Source organism: Gracilinanus agilis, chromosome 1, assembly GCF_016433145.1.
Source record: "Gracilinanus agilis isolate LMUSP501 chromosome 1, AgileGrace, whole genome shotgun sequence".
Taxonomy (NCBI): domain Eukaryota; kingdom Metazoa; phylum Chordata; class Mammalia; order Didelphimorphia; family Didelphidae; genus Gracilinanus; species Gracilinanus agilis.
The window spans coordinates 707,212,767-707,235,933 of record NC_058130.1 but is presented as its reverse complement, the minus strand read 5'-3'; the positions used below and the strand labels follow the sequence as shown (position 1 = coordinate 707,235,933).

The following is a 23,167-nucleotide window of genomic DNA, read 5'->3' as shown; positions in this document are numbered from 1 at the left end:
CCATATTTGCTAACCCTTAGTAACCTCCTAAATTCTTGTCCCTCCTAAAACCCAAAACAATTATTGAACTGAATTGAGCAGTTGTTTAATGTCCAGGTTTATTTTAAAAGATCACAGACACCCTATTTGATCACTATTTAATGCACTGTGATATATCTGTACAATGTACAATATGGAACTTTTTATTGAACGTATAAACACATTTCTAAAGTGTAACACAATAAATAATCACAAAAAGTTGAATGAATAGCAGTATGTTTAAACAAAGTTTTTCATTCTCACCTTACAATTTTTACAAGCTATGGAAAGTGATATAACTCCTATGAAAATTACATAGTTAAGAACAGCATCTTTGGGAAAACTGATCTAGGGATATTGGTCTGTTTTCCTTTTTCTAAATAGTAAAATCCTTGAAGTAATCAGATATTGGCCTGAAGATTATTAGCTTTGCTGTAGCATCCTATGCTGGGGTTTCTTTGCTAAAAAGATGCTATCAAAACTTCTGAGAATCTGCAGGCCTCATTCATCCACTTTATTGCTGTGCTACCTGTTATAGGGTTCTCATTCCCTGCATTCTTGGATTCCTGGGCAACAAACAAGCTCTTTGCCATCTTATAGATAGTGTTTGAGCCAATGTTTATTGAATTGAATAACAAGATAGTGTCTCTTGGAGCTGGCCAGCTTCTTATACCACATTAACTATGATTTCACACAGTTGGATTTATTGGATTCTTAGAAACAGATTCAAATTCCAATTTATCAGGATAATAACTGAAGCTGTATTTAACTTCCTTCAAGATTCTCTATCAATGTTTTTTTTTCTCCTGAATTAGCATTTCAGCATTCCTCCAGGGTTGGATGGTCCAACTTCTTGATCTAGAATATTGATGGCCAAAGTAACTATATAGAAATAAATAGAAATACTCTAAAAGATAAATTGATCCCTCAGATCATAGTCTGGAATAGTGCTTGTATTCATTTATTCAACAAGCAATAAATGCCTAGAATAAAGCTACTCTATGCCAAGTACAGCATGACTGGAGACAAGAAAATCACTTAGATGTTATATCTACATCTATAAGCTATGAATCATTTCCTGAATGTAAATTGAACGTAGAACACCCCTTTGCACCTTTCCCCTCCCGCCTCTGCTGGTTCTGCCACAGTCAGCTAGAATATAACCCAGCAGCGTGAGAAGCTCCCTTAACTCTGGAGGTCGCCTGGACAGTCTTTGCAATGAGAATAAGGAAAATAGTTGAGGAGGCTCCCCAGGAGAAAGGTGGCATGTTGGGGAGTCAAACTCAAGCTAGGGTGGGGAGACAGAGCTTCCTGCAAAGCTATAAATCTCAGCCTGACAGGGCAACACTTGTGAACTCTGCTATTAGGATCTTTAGTGATAACATGGGCACAGTAGTCCGAATGCAAACTTTTAAACTCCAGACCTCTCTGTACGCAGATAAATGATAATAAAAAGCAATATATTCAAGGTATCAAATGAATAGCATCAATAGGCCCTACAGAAGTTCAGGGGGAGGAGATATTACCCTTGGCTGGGACAACTGGGGAAGATTTTGCGGAAGAAAATGAATCATGGGCCTGAATGAAAGCTAAAACCCGTATGTAGAGGGTGAGGTGATATGCAAAGAAAGCAGGTGGCAGGCATAGTGTGAGTTAAACATTTTAAAATCCCACTTCTGATTTAGGGACAAACTGTGGCAGTAGATACACTCTGCTGCTTTGTATCTTTCACAAGATTATATAGTTAAGGTACCTGAGATCTAAGGAGAAGTGAATTGCCCTAAGTTACACAGCTAGCCTAGCTAGTGGCAGAGCTAGGGCTAGGCTATTTTCTCTCTTGTAAAAGTAAACATTACAGAGCAAGAAACTATAAATTATATAGATACAGGAAAACTGCATCCTTTCGTTCTCACACTTCGTCCTTTGATGGCAGGGTCTGTGAACTTATTTTAAAAGATATTTTGGTATTCTGATATAATTGGTTCCCTTTGTAAGGCTACATATTTTATTTTGTACATTAAAAAAAAATTCTAAGAAGGGATGCATGACACACAGAAAATTAAGAACCCCTGAAAGAGAGAGAATAGGAGAGACTGAATTGTACTTGTAGGCTGAAACAGAAGCTATCAGGGCCTGAACCAAGTGAGGCTTAATGGGCAGAAGCATGATAATTCAAACACAGTATAAAGTTACTTAATAGTCATAATGCTGGAAGCTACAACTATAATCAGGGAATACTTATACCAGGTGGGAATTCTATAACAAAGTTAGCTTGAGAGGGAAGACACAAACCAAACACAGGGCTGATTTGAATTATAGTTTGTTTTGCTAATTTTTCCTTCTAATAGGAAATATACATTTTGTTAAGTTAGACACCATTAGCCAACATACATATGAATATATATTAATTTTATGATGATGAATAAAGTTTGAACAATCAGCAAGGATTATAATCAGTTTTCCCCCAGTGTGAATATATTTATATATACATACATTATATATGCAAATATACATGTGCACATATACATATGTACATGCATGTATGTATGTATATGTATATTAAATAGTCTTGGTCTTTTAGGGCAACTATAAAAAGAAATGGCTAAGATACAGGCATATGAACCTATACACTAATTTAAAACTGTTCTTCAAAATTTAATATAATAATAATCTTACAAAAAGAATTTGATGTCAAAACATTTTAGAGTTGATACAAGCTCCAGTGCTTCATTTCAATTAAGAACAGGGTTTATAAAATGCTTTGAACTCCTTATATCTCATCTATACTAATAATATTTCACATATGTAAAATGCTTTAAAGATGAGTGATTTACTTACAGCAACTTAGTATATTATCATCCCTATTTTACAAATAAGGAAATGGGCTCAGAGAGGTATTCATATATATAGCTGGTGAGGTACGTGAGGGCATGTGAGTTTGTCTCTGCAATCTCTCCCAGGCAGTGGATATGGAATTGGATATTTTGCACGTCCTTATGAATTCAGCATTTCCTGTTGTGCAAGTAGCTCTATTATAAGACACCATGACAAATGGTGAAGGAGGCAAGAAGAGAAAATCCCCCTCTCCCATTCTGCCCCCTAGGAGAGGTATAGGGGCCACACTCCATAAAGCTAATCCCTACCTTAAATTCTTCAACTGTTCAAAAGGTGTCACTAAGGTTTGCCAATGCCAAACTCCACTTTCAATTCAAGACCTTTTTTTTACAAAGAGATAACAGAGTGAACTCTCCTATTGTTAGATGAATAGGTCCTTAGTTCTATTATTTGCCTCCTTTCTTTACATCAATTAGCTGGTAGAAAAGGGATACCAAATTCTACCTTTCCTCATGTGCACACACCAACAAGTATAGCAGGTAGTAATGGATCTGGGTCTTGAACTCAAGTCTTCTGGGTTGCATCTGGTGCAATGAAGTCAATCCAACTTCACATCAAAACCCTTAATCCTGCGCTCTCATAACTTCCTGACTGGGGTTTAGGAAATCATTTTTGGGACTACCTCTCCCTATCTTTTATTCTTCTCTTCCTTTTTCCCCTAGACTACTCTGTAATTTCATTTCCTCTCTGACTTAAGTGAAGCTACATGTCTCAATATACAATATTTCTAGTAGCCTAACTGCCTAACCAGTGGATTAAAATATAAATACCCTCAGGCAAAGGAAATGAGAGTCTTCCAACAGAGCAAAACATTTGGAAAACAAAATGTCTATGGAGAAAAAAGTTGTTTTGCCACAGTAAATGAAAATTACATAGTCTCTCCATCAGAGAAGATATAAGAATAAAGAAAAAGGAATGATAAGAATGAACATTAAGGAGTCAGTGTGGTATAGTGGAGTCAAGAAGATTTGGTTTCGAATTCTACCTGACATATACTAGCTGTGTGACTATGGATGTCAAATTCTCAGAGAGGATATTTTTGTGTAAAATGACAATACTTATAGTCTATACCTCAGTGGGTTGTTGAATAAGTCAGATGAGATAATGTATTTAAAACATTTTGTAATCTTTAAAGATTTATATAACTGTCAGTTATTATTATACCACAAAATATAACTTTTGGAAAATCATATTAAGGTATCTTGAAATTCAGTGTTTAAAGGGCCCAAGTTTAACTATTTTAGTCACATTTGTTCTTTATACTTTATGATAAAATTATACTGTAGTATAGTATAGTGATAGCTAGGTGGTGCAATGCTGGATAGAGAGAGTGCTGGGCCTGGAATCAGGAAGACTTAAATCCAAGTTTGACTTTAGATTCTTACTAGCTGTGTGATCCTGAGGGTAAATTTCTTAACCTTGTTTGCCTCAGTTCCTCATCTGCAAAATGTGCTGGAGAAGGAAATGGGAAACCACCCCAGTGTCTTTGCCAAGAAAACTCTAAATGGTGTCATTAAGAGTCTGACATGATTGAAATGACCATACGCACTATAGTGGCCAATTGTAAAAAAAAAAAAAAAAATTATTTTGAAAGTTATTTAAAAAATTGAAAATTTGGAGTCATAAGTTTGAATTTTGCTACTATTTACCCCTTGTATGACCTTAGGCAGGGCATTGTTTCTCTGTCTCATAATCATCACTTCTAGAAAATTAAAGTGTTAAGCTAAATTATTTTTAAATTTCCCTTCCAGCTCTAAATCTTACGAGTTTATTAAATTCATAAAGATTCTAGCACTATCACTTTTCATTCAATAGGGAAAGAGCACACACATTAAGAATTCAAAGCAAGTGGTCAAATTATTATTATTTTTTTTAAGCCCTTAACTTCTGTGTATTGGCTCATAGGTAGAAGAGTGGTAAGGGTGGGCAATGGGGGTCAAGTGACTTGCCCAGGGTCACACAGCTGGGAAGTGTCTGAGGCCAGATTTGAACCTAGGACCTTTTGTCTCTAGGCCTGGCTCTCAATCCAATGAGCTACCCAGCTGCCCCTGGTCAAATTATTTTATTATCATTGTATAATTCTTAGAAGGAAATATATGTTTTATAATCTATAATGTTAAGTTTAATTCTTTTGAGAATAATTTCAGGATAAGGATTTTGCCATCTCCCCAGAATCCAGACGATGGACCTATTTGGTGAAGGCACCAAAAAGATGCCTAAAGACCCTTCACTGGACCATGAAGATCAAAATTGAACTTTGGGGTGCAGTTGATTGAATTATGGGGAGTTGAAATTGAGTTGAATGTATTGTTTTGAATGTACACTAATATGCCAATAGGGGACTGCCCCCAAATTGTTTTTTTGTCAATGCGGCTAGTTTATCCATTTGTCCATCTATTTCTTTTATCCCCCAAATTCCTAATTTTTAGAAGTTATCTATGTTTACAGATCCAGCGAAGAAAAAGGGCCAACCTTTTTTTTGCCAGATCTCAGGGGGAAATGTTTGTTTTAAATTCCAGGAAGTGCTATTTGGAAGTGCCTAGCAGACTCCCTAAGGACACGTGGGGGCTTTGAGACTACATTACCCATGATTCCAATGGGTTTTCTGGTTTCTGGTTTTGGGTGAGGGGACATCAGACGTCCCCCATGCATAGGACAGTTTAAATTCAGAGGAGGGCCTAGAAAAAGCCCTTGGTCTTCCTGAGGAGCTGGCTGGTGAGTGGGAGAGAGAATGGGCTCCAGCAGTAAATATAAAAGATAGGTGTGGTCATATATATATTTTACCAACATGGCCATGGCTTTAATTAAACTACTAATTTCTCTTATTATATCAGTCTTTATCATTTTTAATCCTTACACCATCATGTAGTAAATTGGAGGGAGAGCTCACTTAGAAATCAGTGAATATTCTTGTGAGCTGGATGAGCAAAACTAAGTCATGAATTATTACTTTATTATTATGAATTATTAGGGTTTATCTCCAATATGACTACTTTGGAGTTAAATAAGTTTAGAGAGTTGATTAACAGCTTAGAAGGCTTTCCCAATTTCATCACAAAGTGCAATGTTGAATGGGTATAGTAAATCAATACTATTCTTGTCCTCTAGTATGAATTTTATGATCATGAAAAAGGTTTGAGCAGTGAGAATTATAATCATAATTTTTCCCCAGTATGAATTCTCTGATGTTTAATGAGATTAGAGCTCTCACTGAAAGTTTTTCCACATTCATTACATTCATAGGGCTTTATTCCAGTGTGAATTTTGTGATGTTTAATAAGGTTAGAACTCACACTGAAGGCTTTTCCACATTCATTACACTTAAAGGGCCTCTCACCAGTGTGAAATCTCTGATGTCTTATTAGGTTTCCACTTTGGCTGAAGGCTTTCCCACATTCATTACACTCAAATGGTTTTTCACATTCATTTTGCTCATTAGGATCCTCTTCATTATGCATTCTCTGGTGCTGAAGAAATGATGAAAGCACACTGAAGGTTTTCCCACAATCATTACAATGATAGGGTTTTTGTGCAATATGAGTTCTTTGATGTTTAGTAAGATTAGAATTCTGGTTGAAGGTTTTTCCACATTCATTACATTCATAGGGTTTTTCACCAGTATGAATTCGCTGATGTTTAGTAAGATTAGAATTCTGATTGAATGTTTTCCCACATTCATTACACTCATAGGGTTTCTCACCAGTGTGAATTTTAAGATGCCGAATAAAAGATGAATGGACACTAAAAGATTTCCCACATTCATTACATTCATATGGTTTCTCACCAGTGTGAATTCTCTGATGCTTAATAAGGTTAGAGTTCTGGTTGAAAGTTTTCCCACATTCATTACACTCATAAGGCTTCCATCCAGTATGAATTTTCTGATGTTGAATAAAAGATGAACGTGCATAGAAGAATTTATAACATTCCTTACATTCATACTGCACCTGTTCAATATGAATTCTCTGATGTCTGATAAGGTGTGAGCTCTGACTGAAAGCTTTCTTACATTCCTTGCATTCATAGGGTTTTTCTACAGTGTGAATTCTCTTGTGTTTTATAAGATTAGAACTTTCACTGAAGGCTTTCCCACATTCATTGCATTCATAAGGTTTTTCACCAGTATGAATTCTCTGATGTTTAATGAGGTTTGAACTCAAACTGAATGCTTTCCCACATTCATTACATTCATAGGGTTTTTCTCCAGTGTGTGTCCTTTGATGATCAATTAGGTTAGAGCTCTGACTAAATGTTTTCCCACATTCTTTACACAGAAAGGGTTTTTGTCCACTGTGAATTCTTTGATATCCAAAAAGAGTAGAGTTCTGTCTGAATACTGTCTCATAAACATTAGCTTTATAAGGTTTTTCTTCAGTATGAATTCTCTGATGATTGATTAGGTCTGAATTCTTTTTGAAGCTTTGGCTACATGTATCACAATGATGAGGTATTTCTTCTGTATGAACATTCAAGTGCCTACCAGAGTTTGAGTTCAGACTGAAGTTGCTATCAAAACAATTTCCTTCCTGGTTTCTTTCCCCTGTGGACATTTTCTTATGGATCACTGTCACTGCTCTGAGCTCTCTTTCTTGGGAAAAGAATTTCCTTAATTTTCCCCCTGTAAAGTTTTCTAGATCTCCCTCAAATCTGCTTTGATATTCAAATGCTTCTTCATACTCAGATTCCAGTGAAATATCCTCTTTAAGTCTTTCTGACACCATACTCCATAATTCCATTTCTTCAAAAACTTCCTGTTTTATAGGCAATTTTTTGTTTTCAGTTGTGTCTTCACAATCTGAAATAATAAATACAAAACTCAACTGTTATTCATACCTTACTTTGGAAAAAAAGAAAGTCTTAGGGAAGAACAAGATAATCCAATGAAACAAATACCTCTTAAAAACTTTTGGTATTGACATTGTTAAAATGTCATTGTTAAAAATGACATTGTTAAAAAGGAATAGTGAGTGACCTGATGATAGAGATATGTGAGTGATGTGTATGTCTATGATCTGATCTCTTGATCTGAGATCAGATCTTTATTTCTTTCTTTCTATACCTCCTCTCTTACTATTACTTTCCCTATAGATCTTCCTTTCTAGATATTATAGGATGGCTGGTATGTGGATCTTAGGGATAGTATGGATGAAGGAGGGATCAGAGCCCAAGGCCTAAACCAACTGCAGTTGGTGAAGGAGGAACACCCACTCCTTTCACACTAGCTGTTGCTGTAATTTATCCCTCTTCTCCCTGATAGGTTTGGTTGGTTAAACCTGTCAGTAACTCCTTTCTAACAGTTGCCCAGGTTGGGACCCCTTGAGAGGTTAGGTAGCTGGTTGACCTCTTTAGGCCCAACCTGAGGTTGGATTGATTGATAATAGGCTATTGATTGGCTTTGGAAACTATTGAGATCTGACTGCTAATTAATCCTCCCTTCCTAAGGGCTGTGATAGAATAACCATTCAGGAAGGTACTTTCTGTTAAATCACTGTATTATCTATTGATGGGGAAAAGATAACAAGGTACTAGGTTTGGGTATTAGAAACCCTATTGCTATATTTGGCTATTAAGCTAATCATTGATCAGGACTAGAGACTGCTAGGCTGGTAGAGGCTTGAGGTCTTCACCCTCTCACTATCCCTGACCTGACCTGGCCACAGTCAAGCCAGAGAAAAGGGAAGGCTATTGATGTAGATATGGATTGATGATCTGTGTATTCTCTCAGCTCTACTACCGATGATATTGATGGTTCACTAGCTCTCTCAGTCAAGCACAGGATATAAGTTTAGATTCAGGTCTACCCTCTTCTTCCACCCTTCAACCATCCTTCACCTCCCTCTGCCCAGTTCTTGATCCACAGATGTTTGCTCAAGTCCCAACTCTGAGTTCTAAGACTTCTCAACTGTAGTTCTTAGGGGGTATTTATGGGGTGTGGGCCAACTTACGTTGGCCCCTGGCTCATGGCACCTGGGAACATTCTGAATCTCTCAAATGCCATCCATGTCAGTCAAAGTGGCATCCAACTTATCCCAGATTAATGATTTTAACGACATGGTTGTTGTGACACTCAAATAAGATAATTAATATATGTAGAGAATTATGTAAATGTCAGCTAAAAATCAATAATGCAACTCAGATTTCTGGATCATTTTCCTCACAATAATCCTTACAAGTATTATTATACCCATTTTATAGATGAAGAAACTGAGGCTCTGATAAGTTCTATGCTTCGCCCTGAGGTCATACGAAAAGTAAATGCTGGAGATGAGATGGATGCAAACCAGGTCTTTCCTTTCTCCAAATTCAACTTTCTTTTCACTATTACCTCACCAGATTAAGTCGGAGGGAAGAAGAGTGAAGCAGGGGACCAAAGTGGAGGGAAGAATGGTGATTACAGTGGACAAAATGAATTTAAGGAGCCCATGGGAAAGGAATGGGAAGTATGACTGGGGATAAAGAGAAATGGAGAGTTCTGATATGAGCTGATTTCATCAAACATCAAACATATCTAAAGGACATATAAAACAAAGCTGTGTGCTAGGTACTGGGATTGTAATGAGGAATAGATATAATAAAGACTATCTTTATCCTCAAGAAAGAGTACTAAGAAAGGTGGTGGGAAGGGTACTGAGGGGAGGGAATAAGCATTTATATAGTATCTACTATGTGCCAAGTACTTTGCTAAGCACTTTAAAATATTATCTCATTTTGATCAACCAATAAACATTTCTTAAGAGCCTATTAAGTGCCAGGCAATGGGCATACAAAAAGAAGGAAAAGACAGTCTTTACTCTCAAGAAGCTTATAATCTAATGGGGTAAACAACATGCAAACAAATATACAAAAAGCAAGCTATATTTACAGGAAATAGTTAACAGAGGGAAGGCACTAGAATTAAGAGGGATTGGGGAAGGCTTCCAGCAAAAGATGGGATATTAGTTGGGACTTAAAGGAAGTCAGAAAAGTTAGTGGGGGGTGTTGAGGAAGGATGGCATTCCAGGCATGGAGGACAGCCAGAGAAAATGCCCAGAGTGAAAAAATAAGTGTATTGGCTATGGAAGAGCAAGGAAGCTAGTATCATTGGACTGAAGAGCCTGTGGCAGGGAATAAGGTATAAAAAGTCTGAAAAGGTATGAGGAGGGCAGGTTATAAAGGGCTTTGAATCCAAACAGCATTTTATATTTGATCCTGGTGTCAAAAGGAAACAATTGAAGTTTATTAAGTAGTAGAGTGATGTGACTGGACCTGTACTTTAGGAAAATTATTTTAGTAATCAAATGGAGGATGGATTAAAATGGGGAGAGACTTAAGGCAGACAGACACACCAGTAGCTATGCTACTATAATAATCCAGGCATGAGGTGAAAAGGGTCTACATCAGGATGGGATGGTGTCAGAAGAAAGAACGGGAAATATTTGAGAGTTAGTGCAAAGGTGAAATCAGCAGGCCTTGGTAACAGATTGGATATTGATGATGGTGGTACTATAAGTTTGTATTTGTTGTTTTAAAACATCCTATAGTTTCTTTATTTTTTGGCAGAATTTAAATACAACACTCTTTTCATGGGACCAAACTGTCTCTTCAAGCTCTAAACTTTTAAGAATCTAAAAAACAATGAACAGAGATTGCAAGGAGAGCTTGAGCATACATTTGAGCAAGAAGAGGTACATATATGATTCAATGTAGATGAGATATAATCCAATTTTTATTTATAAGATGACAGATTTTGAGAATCAAGCTCCTGTCCCATATAAGGATCAACTGAAGAAGCAAGGAAAGTTTAACTTGTGGAACAGACCTTAGGTTTGGGGCATGATAGGGTTCTTCGGATCCTTGAAAGGCTGTTTAATGTGGAAGAAGGATTAGAATTACTTTGTTTAGTTCAGAGAATAAACCTAGTAGCAGAAGGAGGAATTTGCAAAGAATTAGATTTAGGATTAATATAAAGAAAAAAGTCCTAACAATTTATCCTAACAAGCTCTCCAAAGGCCTTGGAAGGTGGTAAACTTTCTGCTATAGGATGTTTTATTTATTTCTTTATTTTGGGGGTTTTCCATGTTTGAGAGTTCTTTCTTTCTTTCTTTTTTTACAATTACATGTAATAACAAATTTTCACATAAGTTTCCCAAAGTTATATGATCCAAATTGTTTCCCTCTTTCCTTCCCTCCCCACTCCCAGAGCCAGCAAGCAATTCAATTGGTAATACATGTATTATCATGCAAAACATATTTCCATATTGTTCATTTTTGTAAGTAAATAATCTTAAAAACTAAAACCCCAAAACATAAACACAAATAAACAATCGAAAAACGTATGCTTCCATTTGAATTCTGAAGCCAACAGTTCTTTCTCTGGAGGTAGATAGCATTCTTTGTCATAAAGTCTCTCAGAACTGCCCTGGATCACTGTATTACTGGTAGTACCTAAGTCTATTGCATTTGATCATTCCACAATATTGCTATTACTGTGTATAATATTTTCTTGGTTCTGCTTATTTCACTCTACATCAGTTCATGTAGGTCTTTCCAGCTTTCTGAAATTATCCAGTTCATCATTCCTTACAGCACAATTGTATTCCATCACCATTATATAACATAACTTGTTCAGCCATTCCGATTGATGGACATCTCTTTAGTTTCCAATTCTTGGCCACCACAAAAAGAGCAGCTATAAATATTTTTGTACAAGCAGGTCTTTTTAAAAAATCTCTTTGGGATACAGATCTAGTAGTAATATTACTGAATCAAAAGGTACACATTGTTTTCTAGCCCTTTGGGCATAATTCCACAGGATGTTTTAAAGAGAAGGCTAAGGAACACTTGTAGGGATTGTTCTGTTGTGTGTTCCTGTTTGAATATTGGTTAGAGAAGTTGATCTCTAAGGTGCTGTGTTATTTGGAATTACTGGGGTTCTATTTGGAAGTATTGAGCCTCAAGATATGTAGTGTTTGACAAACTTCCTGTGAACATGTGGGGGGACTTTGGAACTACATTTCCCATGGTCCAATGGGTTTCCTGTTTTATATGACATCTTCAAGGTGAGGGACAGCTTTAAATATTGGGAAGTGGCTTTGAACTTCCTCTTTGCTACCTGTGCGGGCTCGCTGGAGTATGAGACAGACAAGGTGGAAGGAGACAGGTACTGGCAGGCATTTTGAATAGATCTTAGCCAGGCACGTGATCGATTTATTCTACCAACATGGCTTTAATTAAAATACTATTTTCCCTTATAATATCAGCCTTCATCATTTTTAAAAATAACAGTGCCTTTCAACTATGAAGCTCTTTTTGTGTGATTCTACAGCCCAGGAAATATCTGAAAACCACTGCAACGTCTGCCTTGCAAAGGCTGAGAAAGATATGACTGGGATTTATAAAAATACAAAGAAAGACACATGGATTTGTCTCATCAAATTCCAGAATTATAATGTACGTTTTGAAGCTCAGAAGACTTATTTCTAGCTTAAAAAACATGTCTTACTTTAGGGAATAGATAATGAAAACATGGAATTCACTACTGTGATAATTAGATTAAATCTACACTGCCCATCTTTAGATTTAATCACCAAAGGTGAAAACCTCTCCATTTTTGGGAGGTCTATAACCTACGTGTTCTAGAGTGGGTGACACATTAGAATCGACTGACTGCCCCTTAGGCAGTCCTAAGAGAAATATCTGTTGTGATTGGACACGCAAACTAGGAGGAAGGCACAGGAAGTGACGCATAAGTGACCCCTTGTCTGAGGGGCCATTACTGCCAAAAATCTTCAGGTCATGGAGATTCTATAATGTCCCAGACTGAGAGCAACACTTCTCAAATCCTGCATTGTCCTGCAAGTCCAATTCTGACACAAGGGAGTGACTGTCTCCCCAGAACAACTGGTTTATGTGTCTTCTTCCTTCTAAGAGGATGGGAAACACCTAGCTCTGAAGATGTTTGAAATGGATGCTGGAAAGAGTCCCTGACCTGGTTGAGGGAACTTGGGGGAATAAGGAAAATTTAGGGAAAGCTACTTATTTCTACTTTGCAGAAATCATGTAGTCTAGGTTAAAAGAATAGAAACTCTGCCTTGTCTCTAAATCCAGATGAAATAAGAATGTAATCCTTGAGCTGAGCTCAAATCCAATAATTCTCCAGCATTTTGTTCCTAAAAAATCTCATCTGAGGAGGGCCTAAATGGCTTCACTCCTTCTAAGAGGGGTATACAGTTACACATACAAATGTCTCTGATATCTGAGACATATTCCTACTGCATCCCAGAGGTCTATTCTACTGAGTAAGGGAAAGGGAATTTGATATTGCAAAGACTAAGTTTATATGTGCTTCTGCATATACTTTTAAAAAAATCATTTCTTTATTTCCTTTTTTCCATTTCTAATCTATTTCCTCTAATTCTCAAGATCTTTTTTTTGTGCATATTTAGCTTATTTATTGGCTAATTTAAAAAAAACTTTATCTTCAATTCATTAATCCTCATTTTTCTATTTTGTTAATGTATGGGGTTTTTTCCCTGTGAGGGCTGCTTTAGCAGAAATTTTGGTAAGTTGTTTCATCACTATCATTTTCTTTCACATAGTTATTGTTTCTCTGGCTTGTTTTTTGACCTACTCATTATTTAGGATTTTGTAAAATTGCCATTTGAGTTAATATCTTTTGTTTGTGGTGCTTGAACCAATGACTATTTTTACCATTTTATAATCTGCAAAGAATTTTTAACTATTCCTCTTTTTTTTTTAAATGTTTGTTTTTATTTTTTTGTAAAAGTTTCATGAGGTGCTGAAAAATGTGCATATTCCTTTGCAGTTCCCTATACAAAAGGACAAGTCTTTTGACTTTAGTTTCTCTGTTATTTTATTCCACTGCATATTTTCCCTTTTGTTTATGTTAAGATTCCTCCTAAACTGAAACAGTTTTAGAACAGATTCAATTTCTTGTCCCTATTTTGTACAATGTGTTCTTGTAGCTCAGATGTTTCCATTATGAACTTATATGCTTTTGCTTTGTCAGATACCATGATTGTAACTCTTGCTTTTCTAGATTCACTTGATCTACAGCAATTTTTTTCCATCCCCTGTTTTATTTTGTATATCTGATTTTTCTATGTGTTTCTTGTAAGCAATGGATTGTAGAGTTTTGATTTCTTATCCAATCTGTCACTTTTCCATCTCATTTGGTTGTAAATTCATATTTAAAATTAAGAATTTAGGGGGCAGTTAGGTGGCTTGGTAGATTAAGAGCCAGACTCAGAGATGGGAGGACCTGGGTTCAAATGTGACCTTAGATACTTCCTAGCTGTGTGACCTTGGGCAAGTCACTTAACCCCCATTGCTTAGCCCTTACCACTCTTCTGCCTTCGAACCAATACCCATCTAAGATAGAAGGTAAGGGTTTATAAAAAAAAAAAAGAAATAAAAAAAAATTGAGAATTAGGTTTATATTTTCCATTTGTCTCTCATTTTCCATTGTATTTCCCCCCTCTACTGCTACAAAACACACTATGCTATCCTTCATTTACTTTATAATATTTACTGTTTCAACATTTACCTTAATATTTTTTAAGGTGGTCCTATTCTCACTAGCTCTCTTCCTCTTACCCTTAAACCCCTCTTATTTTTTCCTTCTTTTGGGATTTTGCATTTTAGTTCCTTTTTATCTCCTACTTTTAGTTATATACCTTTCCCCACCCCTTTTTTCTCTCTCTAGGTCAAGTAGATTTCCCCTTCTTCTCCTTCCTTCAGCTAGTCCTGTTCATTAGTTTTTAAATTTTCATTTGTGCACTTCATTCAAAAAAGAATTTTTCTCACACTTCATTACCTATCTTCTAAACCCACATTCTCTGATTCATGACTCCTATGATTATCTAATCTCTATTCTCTGTATTCCTCATGCAATCAAAGTTGCCAAGGTAGCCATTCTAGTCTTCCCTTTAGGTAGTTTCTGCCACTGCTTTATAGAGCTTGCCCTATAGATTTCCCTTTTCTATTGTTTCTCACTCCTAGAACAATGCTGATTATTGCTGGTGTCAAAGAGGACATTGCCTCATGGTAGGACCTCTCTTCCATTGCATCCTCATTATGCAGTCTGTGTCTGATCTATACCTCTCCCATTACTTTTTCCCCCTATTTGCTTCAAAATCTCTTCCACTCCCTTTCCTACATGGATCCATACCCTCCTTTTACCCGTGGTGCCAGTTGCCCCCAAGAGTTCCAATTCTTCTTTCTAGAAATAGTATGAGTTGACTTTTCGAGTACCAAATTCCCCAATCCAGATCTAGTGCAAGGTCACCATCTCCCTTCACAAACTCTCTTCATCTAGGACCATTAGTCAGTGGAACCCCCACCTACCACCAAGGCAAGGCCTTCTTCCTTTCCCCTTTCTTCAATACTCTCCGACTCCTTCTCATCCATTCCACAGCAGGCTCTTCTCTTTCTGAGACCACAAGAATCACTTTCCCTTCATTGCTAGCCCTTAATTTGCCTCGAGCATATCACACATTCCTTTGTATCCTTCTGTTCTCCTCCCTCTTTCAATACTCCCCCGTTGTAAAGTAGTGTCACACAAAAAAAAAACAAAAACCCAAAACCAAACACTAATCCACCTATAGGCAGGGTTACCAGGTTCTGTCTATACTGCTTTCCCCACCATATTTCTGCCTTCACCCATCTTCTTGTGCATTCAGGAAGAAATCTTTTACTTATTTCTTTGCTCTATCACTGTTACTGTAACTAGCCCTGGCTGCTTCAAATGCCTCTTTATTATTGAATATACATCTTTTTTCATTTCTGGTAAAGCTCAGATCAGATTTGTAGGGTAAGTCACTCTGGGCTCCATCCAAAGAGTTCCATTACTCCATTGGCTACTACATTTTTGGGTGAGTGCAGAATAGTCTAGTGTTATTTGAATTCCTTTTTTTTTGCAATTGAACTTTTTCTGGATCAACTGCAAAACCTGTTTCTGAGTTTCTGAAATGTTAAGTAGTTCTGAATTAAATTGCTTAATTGTTTAATTTAATCACTATATGTCATGGAGTTCACAGCCTTGGGTTTTTTGTTTATGAATTCTTTCAAATGATATTTCATTTTCTATATTCAAAAGTTCTAGGCTGCTCTCTTCTAATATTTTCTATTATTATGGAGGTAAGTTTTTTTGTGTTGTTTTTATTTTTTTTGCCTGTTATGCTCTTCTTGGAAAGCTATGATCCTCAGGTTGTCTCTATCTTTGGGATCTATATGTTTTGCTTGCACAGTGAGCAAATTTTCTTTAAACATTTTTGGATTTTTGTGTCTCATCTTCTAGACTATCTTTTACTTTTGCATATTTGTATTTCTAGTCTATTGCTCTCTTTTGTTTCTTTGGTAAGACTTTTCATCAGATTCCAGTTTTTCTATCCTGTCCATTATTTTTTGCCATGCAGACTATAGGTGGTGCTCTCATAATTCTCATTTCTCTTTTGAACACTCAGTAACAAGAGTGATTTCATGTGCTTTTCAAATCCCACAAGATCTTCTGTCTCATCAAGTGTTGGATTATTTTCCTCTGTTTTACAGTATTAATTCATAGATGCATAAATTAATTTACTAGCTCCAGAAACCATACTTCTTGCTACCATTAATAAGTTCTCTGATTTGTCTGTTTATACTTATGGTCTTTGAAGGTTTTCTTCTTCTTGAGAGCTTTGGTAATTTCAACTCTTTTTTTTTACCTTATTTTCCTCTATTACTTTTTTTCTGAATCTCTGACTCACTTCTCCCTCATGGTGGTTTTCTTGTAGGTCAAATCTCAAAGCATCTCAGTTTCCTCTCTTCATACACCAGCTTAGGCCCCTGCCCGAAGTGACTTATGGGTGAACTTAACTGGACCCAGCTGGGTGCCAGACTTAGTAGTATCTCACTGCCCCTAACCCCCAATTCACTCTGTATCTCATTTCTTTGGTTCAGCACTAGTGGTTCAGAGAACTGTCATTATGATGCTACAGGGTTAATTGTAGTTTAGTCTCTGAGACTGGGAGAGAAGTGGGGAGAGAATGGAGTGTTGTAATACAGTGCCTATCTCTAGCCCAGACACATGTCCTGCTCCTTTCCTGTTGTTTCTGAGAGGTCTTTTGTAGCATAGAACACTGCCCACTGTGGAAAATTAATATTGAATTGGGATATTTTTTATGAAATAATTTCCTTCCCCCCCCCCCCACTCCACCCCCATCCTCCCATTCTCCAATAGTTTGATGCTAAGGTCAGAAATAGTTTCTTCCCCAGGCTATGAAACTGGAATAGGTCCTCCATTCTTTTGTTTATATCTTAAAAGGATAAAAGGATTAAAGGCAGAGTAAATCTTGACCCACTAGAGAGATTAGAGAAAGCCAGCAAACTTTAGCAGCCATGTTGGACTCCAACTGGTTGAAAGTGTTGGCATCTTCCATGTTGAAACAAAGACACTTCTTTCTTGTGATGATACTTGATGATGAGGGAAGAGTATAAGTCTTTAAGTTCACTTCCTCAGTGGCTATTCACCAATCAGAGAAGTTTTAAGATGTCCAGGTAAGGGACTGAGTGAGGAGTTTGTTCTCTTGGGGTTCTGATTGTGGAGGAGTTAACTGGTCAGTTTAGGATTCTTGAGTGGCCAATTAAAAAATTATTTTAAAATTAAGAAATACTGCCTCTTGAGAAATTCAATCCTTACACAATTATGGCTCTGGCCATAGTCTGGAGCGCCAAAGAGACATGCTGGCTTTCTGTCCTGGCCTAAGCAGATTCCTGCAGCCTGGAGCTGAGATCTCCATGTCCCTGGAAAGAGGGAGGGCAGACCAGGATATGAAATTCAATTTTTGGGGGGATTCTGGTTGGGTTAGTAAAGGGTAGCACTGGGTGTGGGAGAGAGGTGCGGGGTGAGCTTGGTGTAGATAACTATTCATGAGTTTGATTTTTTAATTTTTCTTTTGGCTTCTGGGTATCCTAAATCATAAAAACAATTGAAATTGCTCTATCTTTGGAAAATAATTTCAGTTTTGGAAAGGTAGAGAGGATGACTGAAAATATCTAGTCTATCTATAGCCATATATTTTTATCTCTAGATAGAAAGATATACCTGGTTGCAAGGGTTTCAGCATGTAAATGCATGAAATAGGACATATAATGGTGAGGCACAATTGAGAAAGGTTGGAGGCTTAAGAACATCCCTTAAAGATGGGTTAATAACACATAAATGGAAATTTATCTTTTGAAGCTTTTGAGTATAGTAACTCAGGAGGCTACAGAAACTAAGTCTGAAAACCTTATGGTCATGTAACTTAAGAGGCAGGGACATAACTGGGGAGAACATTAAGAAAGAGCCTGGCTATCAGGGAGCAGTCAATACGGAATTACTCATCCCCTAGAACTAGGCCAACCAACTGTGGGAAGCAGAAAGAACGTCTCTGAAGGTAAAAGACTCAACTTCTCCATTGTACATGGAAGAAGAAAACAGAAAGGCAGGAAAAAAGCAACCTGTTGAGAGAAAACATCAGAGCAGCAGTTCAGGCTCAGGAAAGACAGCTCACTTGAGGCTCAGCTGTCAAAGGCTCATCACTCACTGCTTGGTCTCTCAGGCTCCCCTAAGAGGATAGACAGAACTTGGCAGGGAGTGAAGAGCTAGAGAAAGAGAAATGAGTACAAGGAAGACCAGCTTTGCCAGTAGGGTCAATGATTCTCAAATAATATGGTTTTCCTATCCTCTACCCCAATGGCTGCCTCCCTCAGGACATATTTTGGAATAGGCAATCAGGAAAACTCTTACCTCTGGTTTAAATCCCAACTTAGAATCTTACATCCATATGACCCTGGGCAAATCGCTTCATCTAGCACAGTGTATAGAGTGCTGGACTTAAGAGTTAGGAAGACATGAGTTCAAATTCTACTTCAAATTTTACCTTAAGTAGCCTCAGTTTCCTCATCAGTACAATGGGGATAATAATAGGACCTATCTCCCAGGTTTGCTATATCAAATGAGATATTTGGTAAACACTTTGTAAATTTAAAAACACTGTATAAATCTTCATTATTATTGTTAACCGCAGTCCTCGGTTTCCTTTGGATAATAATAGCATCTTAGAATTATTATGAGGATCAAATGAGATAAAATATGTGAAATCTGGGGACAGCTGGGTAGCTCAGTGGATTGAGAGCCAGGCCTAGAGACAGGAGGTCCTAGGTTCAAATCTGGCCTCACACACTTTCTAGCTGTGTGACCCTGGGCAAGTCACTTGACCCCTGCCTAGCTCTTATCACCCTTCTTCCTTAGAACCAATACAAAGTATTGATTCCAAGCCTGAAGGTAAGGATTTAAAAAGAAAAAAAAAAGTGAAATCCATTAGACTGTGAGCTCCTTGGGGCAGAAACTGCCTATGACATTCCTTTGTATCTCTACAGCTTAGCACAGTACCTGACATATAGTTGGTGCTTAATTAATGCTTACTATCTTATTAAAGTGCTTCAGAATTGTCTACTTTTGATGTTGCTCCAGGACCGAGTCACAGTGAATGGAACCGAAGCAGAGTTGTCTGTCTCATGTGGCTGTGATACCATCACTTTTTTAAATCTCAAAAGTTAAAAAAAAATTTTTTTTAATTCTGACTTTAACCAACACCAAAAAAAAGACAAGCATCCCCTAAAAAGAAAACAGAAAAAGAGGATTGTGCACTGAGCTGTGAATTTCTCTTTTGTACAGTTTGCTTTTCCTTTAACAAATACCCTCATGTTATTTCTGAAGCCATCTTACTTGTCTGTTTCTTACTGATCTTCATTCAAGTCACAGAAATGTTTTGGGTCAACTAGTCCCCCTGGTCTTTTTCATGTGACTTGCTGCCAGGGTACTTTGATTAGACTCTGTGACTTGTGCCACTGATCTTCTGAAACTTCATGTAGGACCCTCACTAGTTTCTCCTCCCTATAGTTCATCTTGCTTCCAATCTATTCCATCATTTCCATTGTTCAATTTTCTAGCTATATCCATTCCAATTTCCTATCACCCTCTAAATTGATAAGCATTTTTCTCAAGACAATGAAAAAAAGTCATTAACAAAAATGTCACCAATCTCCCATAAGTGTGATAGTTAACCAAGTCAAAAGAAACCCAGATGTTATAATTTGTTTGCACAAAGAGCAAAGGTTTCTGGAGGTTGGCTTATCTGTCAACAATCTTAATCCTTTGCCATAGGTCCATAGGATCAATCACATCTCCATTTAATGACATACCAAAGGCAGGCAACTCATACTCAAAGACGGAAGGTGAGGGTAAAAAAAATAATAAATAAAAACAAATAAATACTTGCTAACTATAACTTGGCAACAAGCCTGAATTTGCCTCCTCTTGGCAATGTCCCCCTCCACCTACGCCAGCGCCAGCTATCATTCAAAAGGACAGGTGTGTTGAAGCCCAAGCCCTCCCATCTTCAGCCTTCCCTTCTCCAGGCCAAGCGGCCACCCCCCACCCTTAGTCCCTCCCGCTAGGAACCTGGTTTCCGCCCCTTCCCATCCCGGCCAGACCCTTGGGAATAACCCAGAGAGGCCCCAGCCGGCGGGAGACCACATCCTTTCCGTCCAGGTAGAGACCCAGAGCAGAGATGGTCACCCGACAGCCCGAACTGAGCCAAGGACAGGGGGCGCGCGCAAGTGTGTCTATCTGTCTGTCTGTGTGCCCTGCCCCGCGACCCTTCTCGGCCTCCGTTCCTCCCTTCAGGCCCCGCCTCCCCCACCAGTCCGCGGACCGAGGCGGGAGCACTCACCCGCAATTCTGGCCACGTGTGTGTGTGGAGGGGAAGCCCGACTTGTCCTGGGCCCTACAAACCTTAAGGGGGGGGGGGGCCCAACCGGAGGTGTGGTCTCGTCCAAACCGGATGGGGGTGGTGTGTACCCCGGGGCTTCTCTAGGCCGCTAGGAAGACAGTCCCTGCCCGTCTCTATGATTGCAACTCGCCTCTCCTGATTCTGTGCCTTCTTTTCCAAGGAAGTTTTAGTGCTCAGCTCTCTGATCGCCCCACTATGTGCATGACAGTGGCTCAAGTTGTACCTGAGAGGGAGCTCCGGGATCCCCATTTACTGGGGCCACCCCCAAGCCTTTCCATCCATCTTACTCAAACCCTGCCATGAATCCCTTTATCGCAACTCTTATCAAGAACCTTGTATCATTTTACAAATTAAGGTCGTTTGTAGAGAGCTTCCTCTTCTCTTTTCCTCATCTATCACTTGTTAGGGTCCGAGTGGATTGCCACCCAAGGAGCACACTGAGACAATGCAATCCAAGCAAAGGGAAGTCTTTATTTCTAGTGAGCACTAGGGGAACTCAGCAAAGGAGTTCCAAAGCAGCATAATCAGAGTGGAGTTTAAATACATTTTGAAGCTTTGATCTGGTACCTATTAATAGACTCAGGGTTTCAGTTCAGTGCTCAGGAAGGAACAAGACTTTACCCTAGAGATAAAAGGACTCAGTGTTTTGGTCTGATCCCTAGACTTAAGGAGAACAGGACATTGCATATCAAACAGATGTGCAAGGTGGGAGTCGGTTGACTGGTTTTAGTTTTAATCTTTTACTTCATTCCCTACTTGTTTGTTTATAATGAGAAATCTTTCTCACGACCACATCATTGTATAATTTGGGGATCGTATCTTTGGTAATGTTGCTTCAGAACCATAACCTGGACAGTGTTAATACGATCTTTAACAAACCGGACCAAGTGGAGAATGCAGGGTCCAAAAGTCAACAGAAGAACAAGAATCACTAAGGGTCCCAGAAGGGTGGAAATAAGTGTGGTGAGCCATGGAGAAGACTGAAATAACTGCTGATGCCATGACTGACCTGTTGCCCAGGCTCTTTCCCTGGAGTCTAAGCTCCTTTTCAGTTTGGCCACTGATTTCTGACTATGCCCTTATGGTCTGTGACACTCCTTCTGAAGGGCAGCACAGAGACCACTGTCTTTAAGGAAAAGGAGGTCAAGGCCCTCTCCCCTATTTTGCAAAACTACCTCTGAAAAGGAAGTCAGAGAGTGAGTTGTTAAAGTAGATTGCGGGATACAAGGAGTGAGACCAGTTACAGAACAAGACCACCGTGCTCCTAAAGGGGGAATATAATACTTAATATCAATAGTAGTGGGGCTCATAACTTGGGGAAAGCCCTGGGGTTTTTTTCTTAATAAGGGAAGAATTTCTAATGCAGGTGCCCTGACCAGTAATGGATTATAATGTTAGGCTGACCTTTTGGTCTCCCCAGTTACAAGAAGTTGGTCTGTCTAAGACAGAGGTATTATAGGAGGCATTTAAAGCTATAGCATCATAATAAGGGGGCCGAGCACTCAAGCAGAGCCAGCAACTTTCAGTCAAATTAGGTTGGGAATTGTTAAGAACCATAAAAGAGGCTTGAAGAAACAGCCACAAGGGTCCTTTCAAAGGGCCAGAGGCTATAGTCTCACATCCCCAATGGCTACAGTAATACTGCCCTGGCTGATTACAGGATTCTTTTCCAGGATTACTTGCAGGGCAAAGGTAGTGATGTATACGGGGCCCGTGTTTTACAGCCACCCCTTGATAGTTGCATCCCCAAATATAGGCAATGATCCTGCACCCAGGAAGGGAAAAGGTTGGGGAGCCTGAGGTAACAATCGTCTTGAGTTCTCCCATTTCCAATGAATAAAGAATCCATTTCCAAAGCCTTTGAGAGTCAGTGAGAACTGAGGAAAATACCTAATCATCTTTTTATTCCTGTCATACCCCAGATTTGGAGAGAAAGTTCTTTTTTTAATATACCATTTGATTAAATGCTTTTGCTTTGAACCAATTGTGTCCTCTAGCTTATTAATGAGGAAAAGCACATATCCGAAGGGTTATGAGTTATGCTTTTGAGAAGGTGTGGACTTGCAGAATACCTGTAGCCTGGGGTAGATATTTGAGTCTCTGATGTGAGAAGGAGGTGCCCCAGGTACTATATGAGAAAGTGGAAGTGTTAAGAGAAAATCCTGACTCAGGCCTCAACCTTGTCAGTAAAGCAAACTCAGGGTGTTTCCAGATTGCCATTTCCTGCAGGCTGGCTGCCCAATATACACAGTTTAAGCAAGGGGTTTTTTGGTTGTTTGTTTTTGTTTTTTTCAACTAGGCAAGGTTTTAAACATGAGGACACTCGCACTGACTTTGCCCAAGTGGCTGACTTTGCACTGAGACAATGAGTATAGAGTTTTTTTTTTTTTTTAAGAGTTTGGTTGTTAAAAAGTCAGACTTGAGTGAAGAGATATGGC

At 38.4% G+C, this 23,167-nt stretch overlaps 1 protein-coding gene across 1 annotated transcript in view; it reads right to left on the bottom strand.

Annotated features, from left to right (window-relative positions):
- Positions 1 to 6,068: 6,068 nt before the first annotated feature.
- LOC123256144 (zinc finger protein 260-like) overlaps positions 6,069 to 23,167 on the bottom strand; it is a 36,284-nt gene continuing 19,185 nt past the window's right edge. The window contains exons 3-5 of the mRNA XM_044684832.1: positions 6,884 to 7,205; positions 6,450 to 6,799; positions 6,069 to 6,254 (exon numbers count right to left, since the gene is read on the bottom strand). Of these exons, the coding sequence (XP_044540767.1) occupies positions 6,069 to 6,254; positions 6,450 to 6,799; positions 6,884 to 7,205 (858 nt within the window). The remainder of the gene's footprint in view (positions 6,255 to 6,449; positions 6,800 to 6,883; positions 7,206 to 23,167) is intronic.